This window comes from Sinocyclocheilus rhinocerous, unplaced genomic scaffold (assembly GCF_001515625.1).
Source record: "Sinocyclocheilus rhinocerous isolate Xijiao unplaced genomic scaffold, SAMN03320098_v1.1 scaffold3614, whole genome shotgun sequence".
NCBI classification, from domain to species: Eukaryota; Metazoa; Chordata; class Actinopteri; order Cypriniformes; family Cyprinidae; genus Sinocyclocheilus; species Sinocyclocheilus rhinocerous.
In genome coordinates this window covers 28,934-52,562 of record NW_015648617.1, presented here as the reverse complement: position 1 = coordinate 52,562, position 23,629 = coordinate 28,934, and the positions used below count along the sequence as shown (strand labels likewise).

The 23,629-nt window shown below is 35.3% G+C and overlaps 2 protein-coding genes across 3 annotated transcripts; one reads left to right on the top strand and one right to left on the bottom strand.

Moving 5' to 3' along the window:
• LOC107710015 (mitochondrial Rho GTPase 1-A-like) lies at positions 1-19,560 on the top strand. 2 transcript variants are annotated; one of them, XM_016514692.1, is made up of 20 exons: positions 1-308; positions 1,167-1,225; positions 1,345-1,426; positions 1,603-1,646; positions 1,734-1,787; positions 2,877-2,929; positions 4,535-4,643; positions 9,224-9,325; positions 9,433-9,531; positions 11,827-11,935; positions 12,330-12,450; positions 12,932-13,016; positions 13,241-13,386; positions 13,515-13,615; positions 14,535-14,665; positions 15,264-15,347; positions 15,559-15,681; positions 15,942-16,144; positions 17,051-17,173; positions 18,736-19,560. In XM_016514692.1, exons 1-20 carry the CDS (start codon positions 272-274, stop codon positions 18,851-18,853), a joined length of 1,983 nt encoding a protein of 660 aa, XP_016370178.1. In that variant the 5' UTR covers positions 1-271; the 3' UTR covers positions 18,854-19,560. The 2 variants fall into 2 exon arrangements, with proteins under 2 accessions (XP_016370178.1, XP_016370179.1); XM_016514693.1 differs by lacking the exon at positions 18,736-19,560 and having other exon boundaries at positions 17,109-17,173.
• A 95-nt stretch (positions 19,561-19,655) lies between these two features.
• Positions 19,656-22,339, bottom strand: LOC107710016 (uncharacterized). Its single transcript, XM_016514694.1, has 4 exons — positions 22,275-22,339; positions 21,628-21,981; positions 20,515-20,621; positions 19,656-19,958 (listed from the first exon to the last, which is right to left on the bottom strand). Exons 1-4 carry the CDS (start codon positions 22,333-22,335, stop codon positions 19,782-19,784), a joined length of 699 nt encoding a protein of 232 aa, XP_016370180.1. The 5' UTR covers positions 22,336-22,339; the 3' UTR covers positions 19,656-19,781.
• Between the last annotated feature and the right edge of the window lie 1,290 nt (positions 22,340-23,629).

The following is a 23,629-nucleotide window of genomic DNA, read 5'->3' as shown; positions in this document are numbered from 1 at the left end:
GGTCAAAGTGGAGGCGTGTGTGCAACACATCTCTACAGTGCATCACTTAACAGCCGCCGAATGTCTCCATCCTCCATCAGTACCAATAGATGCCGATGCTTATATTATCTAGAGAACGTCGTATCCCATGATTTAAAATAAAATCTTCAAATCAGTTTGATTGTTCATAATGTCAAGCTTACTTAGTGTTGGGGTTGTTGTGCGTTGTTATGGACGTATGTAAAATCCTGAAGATTATAATAGGGTCATTCTGACTTCACAATTGGGAAATATGCGAAAAGACGTGAGGATTCTGTTGGTTGGAGAACGTAAGTGTCTTATTTATTACATGGTTTCCTTGATTCACTGTTACGAAACGACCATATAACCTTAAAATGAATTAAACATTTACACTCTTCCACTGAAATATTGAGCTTATATAGGCTACGATACAAATGTTTGAAGTGGTTGCATTGTAACATTAAATAAAATAGCTATTATGTCTGATGACAAGATTTCGGTGTTACTGCAATTTGAGATTGTCATAACCTGCCCTTCTTGTAATGACAGCGCATTGAGGCATAGTGGATTTCCTACAGTATCTACAGTAGTCAACGTTTTTGGCCATCTTTCCGTGCATTTTTCAAGTCATCCGACTGTAGGGGTTCCGTTTGAGCTTAAATGAGTAGTGCCCAATAACACTGTCTAGAGTGCTCACTTCAGAGAATGTTGTTTAAGCAGGCAGCTCAGTATCTTTTGGGAATGCTGCCTTGGAAGCCAGTTCGTTAGCTTTACAGAATGTTGTCTAGGCAGGCAGAATTAGCAAAATACAGTGAGAAGTTCTGTTGTGGTCCATAAAGAATTGTGCAAAAAATGGTTCATCTGTGACAAACATTTTTTTTTAATTCAAAGGGGTTGGTAAATATTACAGTTTGCCAGACTCAAGTGTATTTGCATATCTAAGCTCTGCAAAGACATAAAACATATTTCTAAGTTTTATGACCATAAGAGGGCTACATATGGCTTCACTCTAGACCTGGTAGCCTATAACATATTATAAAAGCTCTTCACCACTAAAATATAAATTAAAATTGTATGCGAAATGTTAAAGAATTCAAGGTTGATCAGATTGATGTGTGGAGATAAGGAATCTGTTAGTGCTCTTATATTTGCCTGTGTGTAAACAGCCAAAGTGGGGAAGACGTCTCTGATCATGACACTTGTCAGTGAGGAGTTCCCAGCGGTGGTATGTATTATTATTATTAGTAATATTACAGTCTCTTTAATAATCATTATTCTCACTGACTTTATTATTTGCAACATTGCCTCCGTCTGTTTTCAAAATGGATGTTTTTGTTATAATAGGTTCCTTACAGAGCTGAGGAGATCACTATACCAGCAGATGTCACACCAGAGAGAGTCCCCACTCATATAGTGGACTACTCGGGTATTAAACAAGAAATTAAATTATAGTGGTTATCTGTTATAGTTCTATGTACGACACTTAATAAAAATATTTGCCTTTTTTAAAATACAAAAAATTTACTCAGAATGCCCAAAAATGCTAATTATTATGATTTATTGGAGAGGACATACGTTTTTTTTTTTTTTAAATGTACACAGAAGCTGAACAGACAGATGAACAACTGTATCAAGAGATATCAAAAGTAAGATTGATACACAAAACTTAATACACACGCATACATGTATGATATTTTGATTTCCTCAGAAATTATATTTGCATTCCTTTTTAGGCCAATGTTATATGTATAGTCTACTCCGTGAACAACAAGAAGTCTATTGAGAAGGTGAGAGAACTTGATCATACAACCTAGTCTTCATGCAGTAAGTCAGAATAACATAATCATTTATTAATCATTTACTTAATCTAATGAGAATATTAAGTGATTTGATTCATGATTTTCAAGTCTGACTGATTATACAATATACATATATTTTGCTTGCTCTTACATTACACCTGTAAATGCCCATTCACACCATGAACAATTACTATGAAGATAACTAGAACAATAACTATATTAGCATCAACACTCTCACAATAATGTATTAGCAACCCACAATAATGTTCTGTTTACTATAAATGAGCACAGCAGTTGTTGTCTACTGCTTTAAATGTCAAATCAAGTACTTTTATTTATATAGCGATTTATTCAGTGTAGATTGTTTCAAAGCAGCTTCACAGTAATAAATAAGGAAATAACAATCAATGATGCAAACTTTAAACATTAGACAAATTCAAATTCTTCTGTAAAGCAGCTATAAAAAAGCCAATAGTGTTCAGATCAAGTTAGTTAAGTGATGGTTTAGTTCAATAAGACTGTCGATGCTGCAAATTTAATCAGTTATGAAACAAATTTGATTAAGCTATAAAGCGGCTGTACTGCAAATAATAATGTCATCATCCAGCTCAAATCAGTTTAAGTTTTGTTCTCATTTGATAGTGTCAGCGCAGTCAAAATTATAATAGTAGTGAATATTCAGTGTCTTTTAAACCCCAGCTAAGCAAGCCAAAGGCGACAATGGCATGGAACTCCATTAGGTGACCGAAATGGAGAAGAAAAAAAAACCTTGGGAGAAACCAGGCTAAGTCATGATACAGTATATGTGAACTAAATTCTCAAGCGCTTTAAAATAGTGTGGATTCTTATTGACTCTCAATGTGTTTTATTTTTCATGACATATCACTGTTTTTATCATTTATCATTACAATTCCAACAATATTGCTCCTCTGTGTTAATTAGATTATTTATATAGTTTATAGTTTAAACTTTATAGTTATAATTATGGTTATAGTTACTGTCCTTCCTTGGTGTGAATAGGACTTCAAAACATATTTATATAGCTTTCAGATTTAATAAATCATGTCATTGTTGCAGGTGACAAGTCATTGGATTCCTTTGATAAATGAGAGAACAGACAAAGACAGCAGGTAGGTAAATACAGGTGTATAATGCATTAGTTCTCTGTGTGTCTTTCTCACAAATACACAATTACATGTTCTTCTTTAAAGGTAGATCGAATTTTAAGGGGGGCATATCATATATCATATATCATATCATGCTTACCAATTTTTGTTTTGCTATAGGCAAAATTGATTATGAAAACATTGTAACTTTCAGAAGCTGAAACATTATTTGTCCAACTAGAGCAATTATTGAAATCAGACACATTTACATGTCAGTAATACCTCTTGGGTGATGAGTAGAAACTTGGCCCACCCAGTCTCATTCATAAAAAATTGTAAATATACGAGTAAACTGAGTTATTGCCATGTATAATGAACCTTTCCAAACACTCATCTCTGGAATTACAAATAATTTTATATCTCTCAGATATGATAGTTAAATGTGTGTTTGTTAAAAATTCCAATCATTCATACATAGAGTGCCTGCTCATTCACAGTTGGCATAATCTTCAGTCAGAAATTGCAATATGTGAATTAATTATATGTACAGAAATGCTGTAGGATCTTCTGGACTCCCTTTTCAAATTTGGCTCCAGTATATTGCATAAATGCAAAAGAAACTAAGTGGCCATAAGCAGATAACAGAAATTATTCAATGAAAGCTTGCGGACAAGTATTACTGGTGCTCAGAATATGCTAATCTATAATAAAAAGGAAAACAGCCCATGCGGCTGTTTTCAATCATTTTTGTTTATCAAGAAATTGATTTTCATATTGAACTAATTGATTAATTAGTTAATAGATTGATATATTATTATGTTGAATAGTGTCATCAAGATGCAGTTATCAGATTGCATAAAGTTCAGAAGTTTAACGCTTCATTTATGTGGTCAATTTTTTGTAGTACCAGCTTACATTATAAAAATATGAACACGAATCTGAAAATTTAAGTCAACTGTTTTGTGAATTCTTTATACAAAAGTTTTTTTGCTCGTATTTCATAAATGAGGCCCAAAGTTTGTCAAACATTGTGTGACTGTTGCTTATTTCACATCCAAAAACCAAAAAAATATATATTATTCTTTTGCACAGCCTCTTGTACTTTATTGCCTAAAGTCACAATGAAATGGAAGTAGGGCCAGATCTTTTCTTCCATTTTGTGCCATATATCCAAGTGTAACAGATTATCAAAAAAAAAAAATGTGGGGTGGGGCATTGGTTGTTGATTGGATTTTGAGGTGCACTCATAAATAGATCCAGATGAAGGTGAGCTTCTTTTTTAATTGAAACATATCCATGGAATAATCATTCACAATAATCTTTCTTCAGTCTGTGTGCATTGAATTTATTTAATACACGAGTTTCACAATTTGAGTTGAATTACTGAAATAAATGAACTTTTCCGCGACATTCTAATTTATTGAGATGCACCTGTATCTATTTACATATCTATCAAGATCTAAAATATAGTGTAGTGTATATAGTGTATTAATTTCATGCCAAACTTACACAATTGCCTTACAATTCCACGATTAAGAGTTAACAGCAGTCAGAATGTTAATTCCCTGGTATACTAAAAATAGCCAGAAGCTATTTGTGTTCACCTTTTACTGTGTGTGTTTGTTTAAGGGTTCCTCTGATCCTTGTGGGGAATAAATCTGATCTGGTTGAGCATAGCAGTATGGAGACTGTCCTTCCCATCATGAACAAATACACAGAGATAGAGACCTGTGTGGAGGTATGCCAAACCATGCATATTTATTAATATATTTGCTACTGAGCAGCCGAATGGCTCTTAACCCCTAACCTTTATCTGTCATATAGGTCATGTGATGTCAGTCTCTGTGTTGTGTGGATTCTAATACAATTAATTAATTCAAAAGCTTGGCAATCAAAGAAAGAGGCAGCCAATCCTAACAATCTCCATCAATTTATTCACCTCTTTGAAATGTGAAGTGCAGTGTCAATTGCAAGTCAATGTCAATGATGTATAAGAACATTATTTATGACAGTTAAAAAGTAGGTATTTAAAGAAACATGATGAGGATTTTGAAGATCTTTATTAAAACAGGGTGTCCGCGGGTCCGTTACATATATGTAATAAAATGTGTATTTCCATTACAGGTTTAGGTCTTAAATTTCATATAAGGTGGTATTAAAAAGGTCTTAAAAAGTCTTAAATTTAACTTGTTCAAGTCTGCAGAAACCCTGTAAAAAGCTTATTGCAGCGTAGTTGTGACAAAGTTCATCTAGCACTTTGGGTTCAGCAGAGTCAGAATAAACCTAGAACATTCTAAACTCAAACCTTGGTACAGTCACAAGCTATGATTCCATCACCCTGTTTTTATGCACATTTTGAAGTATCGCATCAGAAACGAGTGATGGAAACGCCAAATTTTGAATAAAAATCCTTTAATTCGCAAAAACGTTTTTACACTCACTTGAGGTGGTTTTTGACTTGTGTGAGTAAATTTGCGGAGTAAATTCCTCCATGCGCATCAAAAAAGTAATGTGTCTTTGCGCCATGGGACGGCAAAACCTGACTAACCAGCAGACCTATCTTGTTCCACAGCATCTTAAATGTTGTTATGGTCATTTTGAAATGCCCAAGCAAAGTCTGTCATCAAAGTATTTCTGTATAATTGTCTCCAAGAACTGTTACAAGACTGCGTTCCCAAACAGCAGGCATCCACCTCAGACAGCTATGACCGCATTTATTTTGTTTCGTCTGCTCGCTCTGAGGCGCAAGCAATTCAGTATATATGAAAATTATTATATTCAGTGGCTTTTCCTACTTTTCTTAGTGATATATAGGCAGTGTTGGGAAGGTTACTTTGGAAATGTACAGTGGGTACGGAAAGTATTCAGACCCCCTTAAATGATTTTAGCAAATGGCTGCAATATAACAAAGAGTGAAAAATTTAAGGGGGTCTGAATACTTTCCGTACCCACTGTAATAGGTTACAGATTACAAGTTACCCTATTTAAAATGTAATAGTAGTGTAACTTTTTCAATTACTTTACTAAAGTAATGTAACTAATTACTTTTGATTACTTTTCTAAATTTCTAATGAATTTTTTCAATTGTTAATCATTTTCAAATATTTACATCATGCAGGGTTAACCTTACAGTAGTATTCAACACCGATTACTGTCAGACTTTCAAAATCCTTCATCACTTGAATTTGGATGATAATAATTGAACACATCCACCACAAAATCAGACTTTAGTACCACCTTTTACTTTGAGATTGATCTGAAGATCAATGCAGATTTAAAATAATAAGAATTAGTTTGCTAATACTGTTTTTGAAACCAAATCCTCGCATACAGGAAACACTGGCATCTAACAATGCTTTGGAAAAAGAAAACAGTTAATTTAAAAAAATAAAATAAAAGCATATACATCAACCCAAACACGGTTATCTAATAAGCATATGTCCTTTTCTGTGTACTAAACTCCTGAAACATTGGTGTCTTTTTGAATCATTGGTGTCTGTTTGTATATGATATAACGATAGTTTTTCTCAAAAGAAACAGTAAAATGCTCATGAAGTGACTCTGAGAAGTTCTAGAGATTGTTTATGTCTTCATGTACTCATGTACTGATGCGATGGCGCCGCAGACGGCAGCCTCAGTGTTTGGCTCTCCAGTGTTTGTACTGTTTTTGTTAGTTTTTCCTGTTTTTTGTTTCTCAAACACGATCAGTTTTACCAGGGATGAGCTGCTGAACATTCGGCAGAACACACCACACAATCTTCTACCGGATTTCGTTTATTCGGACGTTTTGCTGAACGTTGTACTTAGCGGAGCAACTGCGCTGATCAAGCGCTTCAGGACGCGCAGACGGGGGAAGAGAGCCGGCGTGCTCGTGAAGCTCAGGAAGCACGGATTCAGAACGGCGCTGCCTAGCATCCATCTGGCGAATCTCCGCTCTCTACCCAACAAAACGGATGAACTTCTTCTGCTCTCCCGGACAAATAAGGATTTTTCACACTCTGCTGCTCTGTGTTTCACGGAAACCTGGCTGAATGACGCCATTCCGGACAGCGCGCTACAACCGGGCTTTCAGCTGTTCAGAGCGGACCGCGACATCAACGAAAGGTGGTGTACAGATGTTACAGCGTTAAAGAAGAGGTGCTGTTCCGATCTAGAAGCGCTTTTCATTAACTGTAAGCCGTTCTATTCGCCGCGGGAGTTTCACTCGTTCATTCTCGTGAGTATTTACATTCCTCCGCAAGCGCACGTGAGCTCAGCTTTACAGAAACTCGCTGATCTGATCACAGAGACAGAACAACAACACCCGGACTCTGTTTTAATCATTCTCGGGGACTTTAATAAAGCAAATCTCTCCCGTGAACTGCCAAAATACAGACAGCACATCACATGTCCCACCAGAGACAGTAATATACTGGACCATTGTTACTCCACAATAAAGGATGCATATCGCTCAGTCCCCAGAGCAGCTGTAGGACTCTCTGACCACTGCCTGGTTCATCTTATACCAACTTACAGGCATAAACTTAAATCTGCTAAACCTGTAGTAAAGTCTGTAAAGAGATGGACCAACGAAACAGAGCAGGCATTACAAGCCTGTTTCGACTGCACTGATTGGAGTGTTTTTGAAGCAGCCACCAACGATCTGGACGAGCTCACGGAATCTGTAACATCATATATCAGTTTCTGTGAAGACATGTGCATCCCTACCAGGACTCATTTAAAATTCAATAATGATAAGCCATGGTTTACAGCAAAACTTCATCATCTTCGTCAGGCCAAAGAGGACGCCTACAAAAGGGGGGACAGAGTCTTGTACAATCAGGCCAGAAACACACTGAATAAGGAGATTAGAGTGGCCAAGAGGAACTACGCTAAAAAACTAGAACACCAGTTTTCTGCGAATGAGCCTGCATCAGTGTGAATTTATTCTTTTTTTTGTGGTTTATATTTATGCATGTGTATTTTATTCACATCTTATTTTTATTATCTGTGTGTTGTTGTTGTCTCCGTGTACTGGAAGCTTGTGACACTATAACAAATTCTTGTATGTGCAAACATACTTGGCAATAAAGCTCTTTCTGATTCTGATTCTGATATTGAGGCGTCAGAGGCTGAAAACACCACGAGCGATACACACGCTTCAGTACTTGTGGTAAATATAACCACGCGTCTGCGCCATTAATTTACACAGAGGCACGCAGAACGTGCAGGATTCATATATTGTCTTTTTCCGGCTTAATATTCACAGACACTATAGTCCATATCGCGGTTTGATACAAGTGTGCTGACCTACTTTTGATTCATTCATCCAAAATGTGGCATATTCCGTGACATGATTCCGCATTAATATCCACCTTTTTCTTGTCGTAAAAATGGGCGCGGCCATTTGTAAATTCTATGGGTCTGGTTTCCGGTCTCATCTGCATCCAGCTATTTTTAGCTGTACAAAACAGTTCATTTCGTTTTGCTGCTTGATATTGAAAATTGTTGTCTTATCATATTATTTTAATGTATTATCTTAATTATGAACACACTGGTTTGTAGTGCAAACAGTTTTACCGTTTACTGCACTTGTATGTGCAAACATACTTGGCAATAAAACTCTTTCTGATTCTGATTCTGATATTGAGGCGTCAGAGGCTGAAAACACCACGAGCGATACACACGCTTCAGTACTTGTGGTAAATATAACCACGCGTCTGCGCCATTAATTTACACAGAGGCACGCAGAACGTGCAGGATTCATATATTGTCTTTTTCCGGCTTAATATTCACAGACACTATAGTCCATATCGCGGTTTGATACAAGTGTGCTGACCTACTTTTGATTCATTCATCCAAAATGTGGCATATTCCGTGACATGATTCCGCATTAATATCCACCTTTTTCTTGTCGTAAAAATGGGCGCGGCCATTTGTAAATTCTATGGGTCTGGTTTCCGGTCTCATCTGCATCCAGCTATTTTTAGCTGTACAAAACAGTTCATTTCGTTTTGCTGCTTGATATTGAAAATTGTTGTCTTATCATATTATTTTAATGTATTATTTTATTTATGAACACACTGGTTTGTAGCTGCATACGTAACGCTGTTACATGTAACTAGTTACTCCCCAACACTGTATATAGGCTAGTGCCAGTTCTACCAGGAAGTGACCATTTTGTTCTCTTTGTCTCGTTGGATGGAAACTGTGCTTATTTGCAAATGTTTTATGCGATATTTCAATTTTGCGCATAAGTTAAATTCGCAACTTTGGATGCAAACTCGGCTACAGCTTACTACCCCTAATGTAAATGAAGTGTTTTACCTCTTTCTATAGTGTTCAGCAAAGAATCTGAAGAATATTTCGGAGTTATTTTACTATGCACAGAAGGCTGTCCTTCACCCTACAGGGCCTCTCTACTGTCCAGAGAAGAAAGAGGTCTGCACATATATGACTACATTTTAATGATTTATGTAAACATACAGTACTTGTATTGTACTGATGTATTGTGTTCTGAAGTTTAACTGTATTGATTTGTTTTACAGATGAGGTCTGCCTGTGTTCGGGCGTTGACACGTATCTTTAAGGTGTCAGATTTGGACAACGATGGCATTCTCAATGATCATGAGCTCACCTTTTTTCAGGTGAGATTTCTGCTGAGTAGAGTATATTTATGTCATTTTAAAGTGCACAACATTATTTGTGGACATCCACATTTTTGCGATATTGACAAAAATGACATCTCAATATTTTCTGGGATTTTGTTGATAATGCTAATTAGAAATATTTAGCTGAGTGTGTTTTTTTTTTGCACAGTTTGCATAAATAATGCTTTTTTTTCCCCTTTAAAAAGTTATTTTTTTTCTTTAAAAAAAAAATTGAATAAAATAAAGTGATTGAAGTTATGGAATGATTTTTAAAAATCCTAATGGCCAGTAGGTGGTGGCAAATCACTGTCTTCATGAGTTGAGTCATTCGGATGATTTATTAAAATGTCTTTATTTGGTCATTGAATCATTCATTAAACTGATTTGTTCGCAACACAGATTAATTGAGTTGCAAAGCACCGTTGTGTGCTGCTCTAAGACCCAAAACAGTAGCCTACAGTTCTGCTTTGGTTTGATTTGGAAATTTTCCTTGACATGAAGCAAAAACAGATCATATTGACAATATTATGTAAAAATGTATCTCAAAATGTTAATTTATTGTTTGTTAAACTGTTTTTATAAAACCAATGTCATTCAAAATCATGATGCTATTGGGAGGGGGAAACAAACACTCTTGCTTGTGTGTTATTGTTTAACTATACAATTTGATGTAATGTAAAACAAAACTCATAGGGGAAAATGGCCTTGTATATCTTAAATTTCAGGGGCATTCTAATGGGATTTAAATAGCTTCCATCAAACAGTGAAACTGTGCACTCTTGCACATACAATATTAACATAGATGATAAATATTGCACACCCCTAATCATGATATTCTAGAGACTTGTTTGTTTCCAACTGCTGCAACAGTTCAGGGAGTGCCCTTTCTGCTCCAGCCTTACTTTTGTGTTGTGAGGTCCATAATAAAATGCGAAGAACTTACCTGGCCTGCACAAAGGCAAGAACTGAACAACTTTGACAACTTTAAAAAGAATTGAAATCAAGCCAGGTCCCATCGCTAACATCAGTTCCTGACTTCATTGATGTTCTTGTGTCTGAATGGGAGAGAAAAAAATCCCTGCAGCCATATTGTAACATATACAGTGCCTTGCGTTTTTTTCACATTTTGTTTTGTTGCTGCCATATGTTAAACTGCTTTAAATTAGTTTTTTTCCACAACAATCTCCACTCCATACACCATAATTGTAAAGCAAAAAACAGGTTTTTAACATCTTTGCAAATTTATTAAAAATAAAAAACTAAAATTATTCCAAGGTGCTTCAGCTAAATATTTAGTTAAGGGTATGAATACTTATGCAATGTACTTATTTCAGTTTAAAAAAAAAAAAATTTTACGAAGTTGTGACAATTCTGTTTTTGCTTTGTCAGTATGGTGTATGGAGTGTAGATTGATGTGGAAAAAAAGTAATTTAAAGAAGTTTATCATAAGGCAGCAACATAACAAAATGTGAAAAAAAATGAAGGGTTATGAATACTTTCGCATGGCACTGTAATAAAAAGTCTTCCCAGGTGAGTGGAAACTGTTAGGCGATCAAACCCCTATAAATGCCAGTGATTTTGAAATAATTGCTCAATGATTATTCTTGGACCATGGAATTGTGTTTGTGGTCTTCTTTGTCCCCTAAGGACATTTTTCTATTCTATCCTTAAAAAAAACATTAGTTTACCACAAAATTAAAATTCTGTCACCATTTACCCTCATGTCATTCTCATAAAAATTCTCATAGAAAAGTGTTGTTGATCTTCGAAACACAAATAAAGGTATTTTAATAAAACTTGAGAGATATCTGTCCCTCTATTGAAAGTCCATTCCATTAAAAAGTTAAGCGATCATAAAATAAATCTATATGAGTCTTCTGAAGAGACATAGTTGCTTTAATATGATGTAGCTTTAATATTATAGAAATGGACTTGGTCGCTTTAACAATATGAACAGATTCAGTTTAGATTTTTATTCACATAAACAATGATCAGCACACATACATAGAGCACATCAAATGTGGTAAACGGAAGGTCAAATGTGCTCACTTTACACACAAGAAGTTTTGGTTTTGAAGATGAATGAAAGTCTTAGGGGTTTTGAATGACATGAGGGTGGCAACTGTGGCTAACAGAATTTTCCTTTTTAGGTCTACTATCCCTGTAAATTCATTCATAAGGTTATGGTTTGACTTCGTTTAAGCGAGATTTCAAGTTCAAATAGTTTTCCTTAAGGTTTGAGTAAGGTTAGTATTTGTGTATTCAATATCACTGTCTGATTCTTATTTGTAGAAAACTTGTTTCAACACCCCACTAGCCCCACAGGCCCTGGAGGATGTAAAAAATGTTGTGAGAAAAAACCTGTCAGATGGAGTGCGTGATAATGGGCTCACTCTCAAAGGTGAGGCTGCATTTGTGAAGTTTAACATTTGCAGGTCTTCAGGTTCTCAGTCTAGGTGCTGTCGTTCCCAAGAACTGCACATTTTGAATGCCTTCCCTAATTAAGACACCTTATTTGTATAATCAATTCATTAATAAAGGCTCCACGACCTGAACTGGGTGAAAAAAGAGCAGTGCTTGGGTACTGCAGGACCATGTTCTACAGACTTAACCTTTGAGGCAATGGTTCCACTGACTGTCAGTTATCCTAGTTGCCTAGGGCAGGAAAATGACCCAGACTGTGAAAAAGTGTTGAATTTTAGTGGCAGCCTTGTGTTTGCTTAGCAATTCTGTTCAGAAAGGAAAATGCTGAACCTCTTGATTTAATCAATCAACATGGTAATTTTTTTAAACAGGTTTCCTCTTCCTACATACTCTCTTCATCCAAAGAGGAAGGCATGAGACAACGTGGGCTGTACTGCGGAGGTTTGGATATGATGATGATCTTGAGCTGCATCAGGACTACCTGTTTCCCCTGTGAGAACAACTGCTTCCAATCAGTCAATCTATTAACTATTCACATTTATTATGAAGATAAGTTCTATTAATTTGGCTTTTTTGAAGAGACCTCAGTAAATCTACTTTTGGTTAAAACATGATGTAGTTTTACATTTCTCAGGAAATGTAATTGAATTTCTCTTGAAATACAGATTTAAAAAAAATTTTTTTTTTTTACTTAGTCTTAGTTGTAATATTTTTTTGTCCACTGTCCAGTACAGCAAACTTGATATATATGTATATGTGTGTGTGTGTGTATGTAATGTAGATATGTATATGTGTGTGTGTGATAGTTTCCTAAGAGTAATTAAGAACAGTGTTGAACTCTTCAAGCCCCTTTCTTAATCTGCTTTGATCGCTCCCTATTCGAGACTTTGTAGAAATCACAATTTAATCCGACTATGCTAATCTACTAATATTGCAGTTATCGACATCTGACTCAATGTTTATGTTCCTACAGGTTAAAAATACCACCAGACTGCACCACAGAGCTCAATCACAATACTTACCTGTTCCTACAGAGTGTCTTTGACAAACATGATAAGGTAAAAGTGTTTTAACTGCCTCAGAAATGACTTGACGTGACTGACAAATGTTTATCAAAATCCAATTAGACAGACAAGAAAGAAACCCATTTTATTAAAAGGTTTAGATAAAAATGTCTGTCACAAAAGTGGTAATACATTAAATTCTAAGAGGCTTTAATTGTTGTTTTCAGGATGTTCATTTTTCTCTTGTTTTTACTAAAGCATGTTTGTATCTGCTTTAGGACAGAGACTGTGCATTGTCCCCTGAAGAGCTTATGGATCTATTTGATGTTTTCCCGTACGTCCCCTGGGGACTGGATGTGAACAGTACGGTTTGCACTAATGACCAGGGCTGGATCACATACCAAGGCTATCTCTCTCAGTGGACGTGTGTATCAAACATGCCATGTGTCTCAGTTCAAGAATTATAGTTATCCTTGATGAACGATGATGCATTACTGTCTGGATGGTTTTGGAATGATTCATGAGTTTATCAGTTATGAATGTTTTTTGCAGGTTAACGACTTACCTGGATGTCCAACGATGTCTGGAATATCTTGGTTACCTTGGCTACTCTATCATTGCTGAGCAGGAATCTCAGGCATCTGCCATAACAGGTAAGTTGAAAGACATATATGTGACCCTGGACCACAAAACCAGTCTTAGGTCGCTGGGGTATATTTGTAGCAATAGTCAACAATACATTGTATGGGTCAAAATTATTGATTTTTCTTTTATGCCAACAATCATTAGGACATTAAGTAAAGATCATGTTCCATGAAGATATTTTGTAAATTTCCTACCGTAAATATATCAAAACTTAATTTTTGATTAGTAATATGCATTGCTAAGAACTTCATTTGGACAACTTTAAAGGCGATTTTCTCAATATTTTGATTTTTTTTTGCACCCTCAGATTCCAGATTTTCAAATAGTTGTATCTCGGCCAAATATTGTCCTATCCTAACAAACCATACATCAATGGAAAGCTTATTTATTCAGCGTTCAGATTATGTATGTCGAAAAATTTACCCTTATGACTGGTTTTGTGGTCCTGGGTCACATATTTGCTATATAACATACCTAATTATATATAATTATGTAGTTATATACATCTATAATTACTACTTCTGAGTAGTTTTGGATATTACAACATGCAAAAATTCTAGCTGGGGCATTTTAAAGACTTAATTTTTCATATTGTTAACTCACCACTTAGCCTATACACTTCACACTGCAAAACTTTGATTTTCTTTTATTTTGTCTATTTCTTCGGTGATCCACATTAGAAACAAAATGGGTGTTTGAAGTGACATGAAATTGAGTAAAAAATGACAGAATTTTAATCTTTATATTATGGGTCATTGAGCCCTCTTGTGGTTGTTAGAGTAACAACAGATGCAGATTGCAAAAGTCACATCTCATTGACTTGCAACCGCAAAACATTATGTATTTTGTTCATGTGTATTTTATTTATAATTCTTAAAGTGCAGTATTACACCTGTGGTCCTCACTGAATGTATTTGCACATGCTAGTGACCCGTGACAAGAAGCTGGACCTTAAGAAGAAACAGACACAACGGAATGTATTTCGCTGTCATGCGTTTGGAATAACTGGAAGTGGCAAAACTGGTTTCCTGCAGGGCTTCCTCGGCAGAAACCTTGTGGTCAGTTGCAACAAGAAAAACACTCCATTTAAGTGAAAAACCATAACCCACACAGACCGATTAAATTAATTGTGATATTTTTTTTGTTGTCTTTGGAATGGAATAAGCAGTTTAGTTAACACATTTCAATAAATTTCAGTTTGTTAAAATTTGCTAATGTATTAGGGTTTCTGATAAACAGTTTCTACAGGATTTATTAATATAGGTTACTGTTATTTTGTAAATATACGATTGTTTATTATTAATTAATGTTTTTTCATAGTTTATTAATGTTAAATTATACAACTTGAAATGTTAAAAATGCATTAGTACAGTTCATTGTTAGTTTATGATACTTAAGGTATTAACAAATGTAAAGTATTGCAGAAGCATTTTTATAAGCCCTTGCGCAGTGTTAGATTTCATGCTGTGTGTTGAGAGGAAGAAACACCCAACAACATAATTTCGAAACCAAGGCATTTTACAATCTCATCTGTGGTATTTCTGATATCATTTGCATTCCATTCATCAAAAGATTTGTTTAAAAAAAATTGAAACATTTATTTCAGATGTGACATTGTCATGATTATTTTTTAAATTTACTGTCTGTTCCTCACAGCGTCAGAAGGCCATAAAAGAAGAACACAGATCATATTATGCAATCAGCACTGCACATGTGTACGGACAGGAGAAGTACTTGTTGGTAAATAGTTATTTGGCTTACAGGAACTTACACTTTAGGGTTTTTTTTCAGTCTGTTTAACTATATTAATGCTAAACACTTTTTTTTGTGGAAAAGGATTTAAGCCATGTGAAGAGTTCAGAGATTTGACCACTATTTATCATGATAGTTTCCCGAAAAAAGATGCAGAATCTTTGAAACGTTGTTCTACGTTTGCTTGTTTTTCCTTCAGCTCCATGAAATCTTTCCAGATTTTGATTTCCTGTCTGAGACTGAACTTTCATGTGACATTGTGTGTCTGATCTATGATGTCAGCAACCCTTGCTCTTTTGAGTACTGTGCACGAATCTTCAAGGTTTGCTTTTACACTTTTACCTCACCTTTCTTTGCTTTACAGAAAGAGCAAAGCCAATACTGTGTCTAATTATTAAATACAGAGGAATTAAACTGCAATACATTAACACAAGACTTCACATCTTTCGTCTTATTCCTTTATGACTGTAATTTACTTTTATACATGCCATATTCTGCATTAAAACTTATGATATTTACTGTTTTCTTTTTATATTACACTGATTTATATGTTCTAAATGCATTTTTTACTTTATTTACCAGCAATACTTTATGGATAGTAAGACTCCATGCATGTTGATTGCTGCAAAGTCAGACCTGCCAGAAACAAAGCAGCAATACTGTATGACTCCACTGGAATTCTGTCGCAAGCACAAGATGCCGCCGCCTCAGTCCTACACCTGTAACACAGCTGCGGCTCCCAGCAAAGACATCTTCATCAAACTCACCACCATGGCTGTGTATCCGTAAGTGATCTCTTATTATCCACAGTTTTTGAGGGTGCTTTAACACAGGACCAGAATTCGATATAAATTATTCGTACAGTTACCTTTGTATTCAAATGATTCATTTAAAAAAAAAATATGACTCCACTGGAATTCTGTCGCAAGCACAAGATGCCGCCGCCTCAGTCCTACACCTGTAACACAGCTGCGGCTCCCAGCAAAGACATCTTCATCAAACTCACCACCATGGCTGTGTATCCGTAAGTGATCTCTTATTATCCACAGTTTTTGAGGGTGCTTTAACACAGGACCAGAATTCTATATAAATTATTCGTACAGTTACCTTTGTATTCAAATGATACATTTAAAAAAAAATTTGAGTTTTGTCTTGTATTCTTTCTGTTTTAATTGACTACTCTTGTTTATTTCTCAGGGGATATTTCCACGTACAGATAACGATAAAAACAATACATGCTTAGGTGGTTTACTCAGAATTAATGATTTTCCTAAAAACAGAAAGCTTCTCCAAACTGTCTGGCTGCAAAGCATCTTATGAGTCAGATGACAGTTTTCTGTTCTTCAATTGCATTCTCATCATGAAATCACACTGTCTACAGAACATATGCATTTATATTCAGTACAGTTTGCAAAATCTCCAAGCATGTGATATAAATCGTATTTTTCCGTTTTTCCCCTCGTTGTGTAAGACAACAAGAGAGACAATGTAGACGGGAAATACTAGAGAATGTTACGCTTGTTTGAAAGAACTTGAGGGAGCATTCAAATTAACAATGTGCATTTAATTCTTTCACTTCTTTATTTCAAGACTTTCCTCTGTTTGTTAACTCAGAAGTACACTACTTTATATCCTGTTTCTTAGTGACTCATTTCTGCTGTTTGCCTGTATCTTTCTGTGTTTGTTGGCAGCCATGCGCGTCTGCGCTGCATGTGTACCTGTAACAGGTGTACCTTCTGTCTGTGTCAGAACTTCCTGAACTCTGAGCTCGTGCAGACGGTTCGGACCAAACTCTACACTGTCATCTTTAGCAGGTTCTTAAGATGGCTTTATCTTGGTTCATCACCTTTCCTCTGCACTTATCTCTCTTGCTTTTATCGTAATTCATCCTCTTTTTTTTCTCCATTTAATTATTCTCATTCTGATTCACATTAATTTGGCAGTTTGGCAAAGTGCACCTGGCTTAATATGCTAATAAACACTAGACCATATAGACTACATGAAAATACATAAGTGGACAGGCCTAGGCAGTAGACTTTTTTAGCTTATTTCAGTGTTGGGCTGTAGATTTTTAGAGGCTTTCAGTCCAGATTAGTTCTATAACACTTTTCACAGACATGTAGATACAAAGGAGCTTAACAAAGAGTAGTGCAGTGCCACACAAATCCCTGCAGTGAACAAGTCAAATGACAAGGAAGAAACTCCCTAAGATATTTAGGTAGATAAGAAAAATCCTTTGATGGAACCAAGAATGTAGGGACTTTAAGGCTGGGGAAGCCCACTTTCTTGTGCTTTATACAAACATGTATTTTTATTTTTAATGGTGATATTGACTATATTGTTTACTTATACATAATGACTACTCTGACTTCTAATAAAATAACAATTCATACGATATGCAAATAGAATGTGATGCACCCTCTTATATACCCTTGCATATACCACATATGACAAAAACAAGTTATGACTGGTCTTGAGACTGTCATGGCAAATGGACGGCAGGTATGGATTTGGGGTTTAGATTTAAGCACGATCCTGCACATGTCTAAATTCATGTCATTCTCATCTGACTTGCAACTTGTGACATGCAGCAGTTCAGTCTTTAATTCTCCTACAAGTTGCAACACAGTTGATCTAGTTATTACCATTTTCCTCTTTATTTCCTCTTCTTAAAGTTTCTTTATGTTCTCCATCTGCATTGCTATTTCCTGACACAGAAATTTGTCATATTTCTTCATCCTTCATCTTGGATTGAGTTTTGTAATGTTTTAGTGTTGCACATTAATGTCATTTTCTTCATTCCCTTTAAATAACACTTTGTCTATATCCAGCATTTGATATCCTGTTCATTTGAATTCATTGCTTTGTCTATTTTCGGGCATTATTGTCCACTAAACTTGTGTTTTAGTTTTATTTGAATGTTCACTACAGAAGTTAAACTTTTGATTTATTTTATTTATCTGAAATACTCACCCTCATGTCGGTCCAAACCTGTACAAGTCTCTCTTATGTTGAACAAAAAAGAAGATATTTTGAAGAATGCTGGTAATCAAACCGTTGTTGGCCCCCATTGACTTCCATAGTAGGTAAAAAATACCTTCTTTTGAGTTCAACATATGAAAGAAACGTAAACAGGTTTGGAACGACATGAGGGTGAGTAAATTTTTTTGAGATTCATTTTTGAGGTGATCTATTCCTTTAAGCTACAAAAGCTGTATAGTAAATGTAAGGTACTAAAACAAATTTAACTTTTTTTTGTGTTCTATTCATATGTTTTTGTGTTCTATTCATACACACATTTTTTGTGTTCTATTCATAAACACATTTTTTTGTGTTCTATTCAATAGAAACTATTCATTTCTATTTCCTTTCTCAGGCATATTACCCATGCTGACCTGAAGAGCTCTACGTTTTGGCTCAGAGCGAGTGTTGGAGCCACAGTTTGTGCTATGCTTGGCTTTGCAATGTACAGAGCCCTCCTTAGACCTCGATGAGCAGACCCAAAAACTTACTTCCTTCATTTCCTGTCTACCCTAGTTATTTCCCATGTACAGGGAAAACCAATAGAAATATTTAGTTTTTAAAAAGAAATATAACAGCTATGTTACTTTATGCTTTCTATTTAATTATTACTGTAGTATGTATATTCCCAGGTCTTGGGACTCGATGTGAGACTGAAAACTAGAATGTTTTTTATTTACAGTTTATGCAAGCAAACTGTAAATATGTAAATGAGAGAAAATATTTATTTGTTACAAAGTGACATTACAAAGATATAGCATTCATATTTAAAGCCAACAAATGCAACACTTTGCTCTCACTTTTGTCTCTAAATGTCTGATGGACAGTTTGCAGTCCAAAATCAACCAAGTGTGAGACAGGAAGTCACATCTTCTGCTTGTGTAAATGCCAGGCTGAAATGCCACTCAACCGTGTATAAGTTATTTGCATGCTTTAATATTTGACAAATGTCTGAACAGAACAATGATGTGAAAGTTTGTCAGTTTCCGCCTTTTCCAACATTTCAATAAACAGGTCCTTCAACAATGTATTTTTGTGAAATCACAACACTTTTTTTTTTAATGCAGAGAATGTGCAGACAGTGGGAAAAACACTGTTGCCAGTATATCACAAAATACTTTATCTTTTATCAGAACTATTTTGTGCTACAGACAAAAAAGCAGATCATTTCTCTATAAAAATGCTGTAAGCTGACATTCTGTATTTGTAGCATTAAAATTATATGTCTTGAAATACCATTAACATGAAGGTATATAGATGAAAGGATGAAAAGACAAATTTTATGCTAACAAAAAACTTTTAAAGCTGATGATTCCGAAAGGTTTTGTGGGTGAGCTGGAGCATCATGATGAACATCAGCGCTTCAGTAGAGCCACTTCCCAGTCAACACAGTTTGTTAAATCAATTGACATAAAGGTTTTCGTTGCAGAACAAATGGGCCACAGAGCTGTTTGCTTCCTCCAGTTTTGCAATATCAGTGTGACAGCGTGTGGCTTTTCCTTTGGTGGGCCGCACCCCGGCCATCTCCTCATAAACAGGAACTACAGGCTGTGGCTTTCTACGGTTAAGCCATTTACACTGTATGTGAGAGGAAATCAGTAGAAGGCAGGGTTTAACCGAAACGCTGAATATGTAGTGGGGCGTAAACCATATATAGTCGGAAAGATAGCTTCTTTAAACCACATAATAGATAGCAAATCTCTTGTCACATAAGATTTAAATGCAAATATGGGCCAAATGATTGAGAAAAGTATTCCAATTCCTTTGTTAAAAAAAAAGAAAAGAAATGAAATATTTTGGTATTGGAATATTGGATATGTAAAATAAAAGACATTAAGTTAAAATTAACTTGAAACTGAAATTAAATCAAATGTTTTTTTTTAAATATCTGTCTTTCTTTATGTAATCTTTTACATATTCCCCAATAAAGACGACCAATTTTTTGAGAAAAATATAACTATGGCCCTATTGTTATGCATTTTCTTCTAATTTCAGTTAAAAGCAGTCTTCGTTGACTATATTTAGAAGTATTTTGTATTTCTATCTTGCCTAAAGAACAACTCAGTGAAGCATGGCACAGGTTACCTCACTCTCCCCTAAAAATCAAATATGAAACTATAATTAAAATACTTACACAGTAAGCTGTAGCGAGAGTGAAAACCAGAACACCCAGCAGACATGCAGCTCCAGAGATCACATACAGCAATGGTAGGTAACTTGAACAATTACAAGGCTCATGAGCTGCAACAGTCACAACAAAAACACACACATACAGAAAACATGCTCAATGATATAATCTGTTGTATTTCCACACTTTATATGGTTATTTACATTTTATGTAAGATACACCATTTATGATGACTACTATTATTGTAGTCATTTGCATCATATATACATATATATATAAACTAAAGTAGAATCTAAAATAATTATGCACAAAAACTGTCCTTCTCTCTTTCTGTAGGCTAATTGTACTAGTTAGGTTTCTGCCTAACTTTATCTTATTTTAATTTAAGTTTTCCCAGGTTCTGTAACCATCAGCTGAAAATAAAAAGGCCGAAAAAGACACATTACACAGCAGGTACTTTTGGTCCTCTAATTTGATTGGTGAAGCACCGTGCAAGAGTGGTACATGTTTATTGTATAACATATTTAGCAGATTTTACAAACCATATACGAATAGTGAGTTAGTTTCTAGGCTTTGTGCCTACTGCTGCACTAATAGTCACTAAAGCATTTTTCATAATTTCTAGAAAAAATGGACCATGTCATATAATGATGATAGTGATAATTATAATCCTTTTGTGGTTGCTGCTTTTGAGCAATTTCATTGCTTGAGTGTATCAGATATTTTCACTCATAGTACTTTGTTACATAAACTGGGGTACTAGTAAATTGCAGGTATCTAAGGTCTTGATTTAATGGATTACAACATGTTTCCATACAGTTCTTGTTGAGGTAAGGTATAATAAAAGCACATTGCAGGACTAGTCAATCAATATCAAACAATTCATTGTCCTACAGTTCTATCCCAAAAAAAAACAGCATGCCACACTGCATGAAAATCATGCACTAAGTTAAATATTTTCAGTTGAAAATACAATGCATCTGTATGATTTTGCTTTTCCTTTTTAAAGATAATGGTAGATTGAATGCAAAATTAACCTATTTTGGGCTATTCACAGTGTTTGGAGGGGATATTACCATAGACCTCATATTTGAAGTGATATCAGTAAAGGTCACCTACAGAAGTCTTCAATGTAGATGAAGAACTCCATCTTGCCAGGAACATTCTTATCATATGGAAGATCACCATAGTGGAATTCACAGTGGTACACGTCTGTGTCCTGTCCTTGCAGGTTTGAGATTGTCAGATGAACTGTATGGTTGTCCAGCTCATCACGTACAGTGATGCGATTCTTGTCCTCAGATTTATTGATAAACGGTGGGAATCCTTTAGAAAGATACATCACTCGTCTGGACTGCAGCAACCTGCGTTTCAGCGAAAAGGCAAATGGTCTTTCTTCTTTTTTTGCCGATTCACAGGAAATGTCAATGGATGAATTTCTTACTCTGTGGATATAAACAATACCCCCATGTGCTGAGGTGAAATGACTTAAAGTTAGTCACATTTGATAGATGAATCACATGCATTGCAAAACACATTCAAGTTACACACAGTTTCCTAACACAACTGCCCTAGACCGCTAAAATAAAATCCAGCATTAAGTCAAATGCAAAAATGTAATATGTTTGACTGCAAAGTGTACATTTCTGCATGTAAATTTTAGTTTCACTGCTGGCCATTTTATGAATTTACCACAATGTAGTCAGTCTTTTATAATCTTCAAAAAACTAAAACAAAAGTTAAAACTGAATAAACTATTAACTTACCAGTTACAGAAGGGGTGATAAGAAACAAGAGAACAAAATGAGCATACTTAAAACCTAACATTATTAAAAAGTAAATTAAAAAAAGAAAATAGTGACTGGTTAGAAAGCCAGATAGTCTCTGAGCATAACGAAATCATGCCATGTGAAAATTTTAAGCAGTGTTTTGACTCCACCTTAAAGCTTGAAGAGGAAAAGGAAACCAGTGTTAAGTGGTTTGTCAATTTCAGTTTCATCATTGTGAAAATGTACAGATTTTTGCTTACAGAGTCTGGGTTATCTTAATATACTGATTAATGACATTGTATTATAATACTACACCACCCAAATATTTAGGCTACTACCTTCTAATTTCAGTTGTCAGTGCAGGCTTTTTTAAATTTATTTTTTTTAGCTTAGGCTACTGACCGTTATGGATTAGTGTAGCCTGCATTAAAAAGTCTTGAACATAAAACAACAGGATAAAAATATAGTTGATGACTAGACATAATCATTTCATGACTCTAGAGTCTAGACACTTCTTTGTGAAGACAGTGGCATAATACAGTGAAATAATATGCTCTTTAGCCATGTAAAATTTACCCGCTGGTGCTTTTAGGTATACAGCAACCTCTGGCGGTTCTAGTGTTAACTCTGTCTTCCATTTTGTATTTTTGGGTAAGAATAAGAAGCACTTCTTCCGGTACTTAGTGTCTTTCATTCCAACATAAGAAAACATTTCTGGAATCTGCATCTGAAATAGCATAAATGTATTTACACAGTTTAATGCAGGGGTGTCCAAACTCGGTCCTGGAGGGCCAGTGTCCTGAAGAGTTTAAACTCTGCAGGACACCGGCCCTCCAGGACCGAGTTTGGGCACCCCTGGTTTAATGTATCTCAGAGGAGACATGGATGCATTTAACCTGCAGTTACAGATGGATAAATAGTGTTTTGTTTTTAACATAAAACGTTGAATACTGTTATTTTAAATGATTTTAAAAGATAAAAAATAGTCGAAATGTGAAATTAAAACCACCAGTAGGTGGCAGCAAGTGACTGTTAATGAGTGAGTCAGTGAGATTCAACCGATTCGTTCAAACGGCTGATTCATTCAGGAACAAATTATTTAAAGTCCGCGTGAACCGGAACTGCCTGCCGACTTTATTTCAGTGTAGTGACGTATTTCCAGCTGAAACGGAATATTGAATAGAGGGCATGGTTTTATTTGGGCACTCCTCCTCTCTGTCTCTCACTCATAGCAAACTAACGGTTGGAGGGGTGTATTTAAGTATATTCTAAGCCGTCAAACTGACGTCATCAGAGAAGGAATGCCATTCCAGAGCGAGAGTAAATGTTCAGATTTTGATTAAAGATTACCG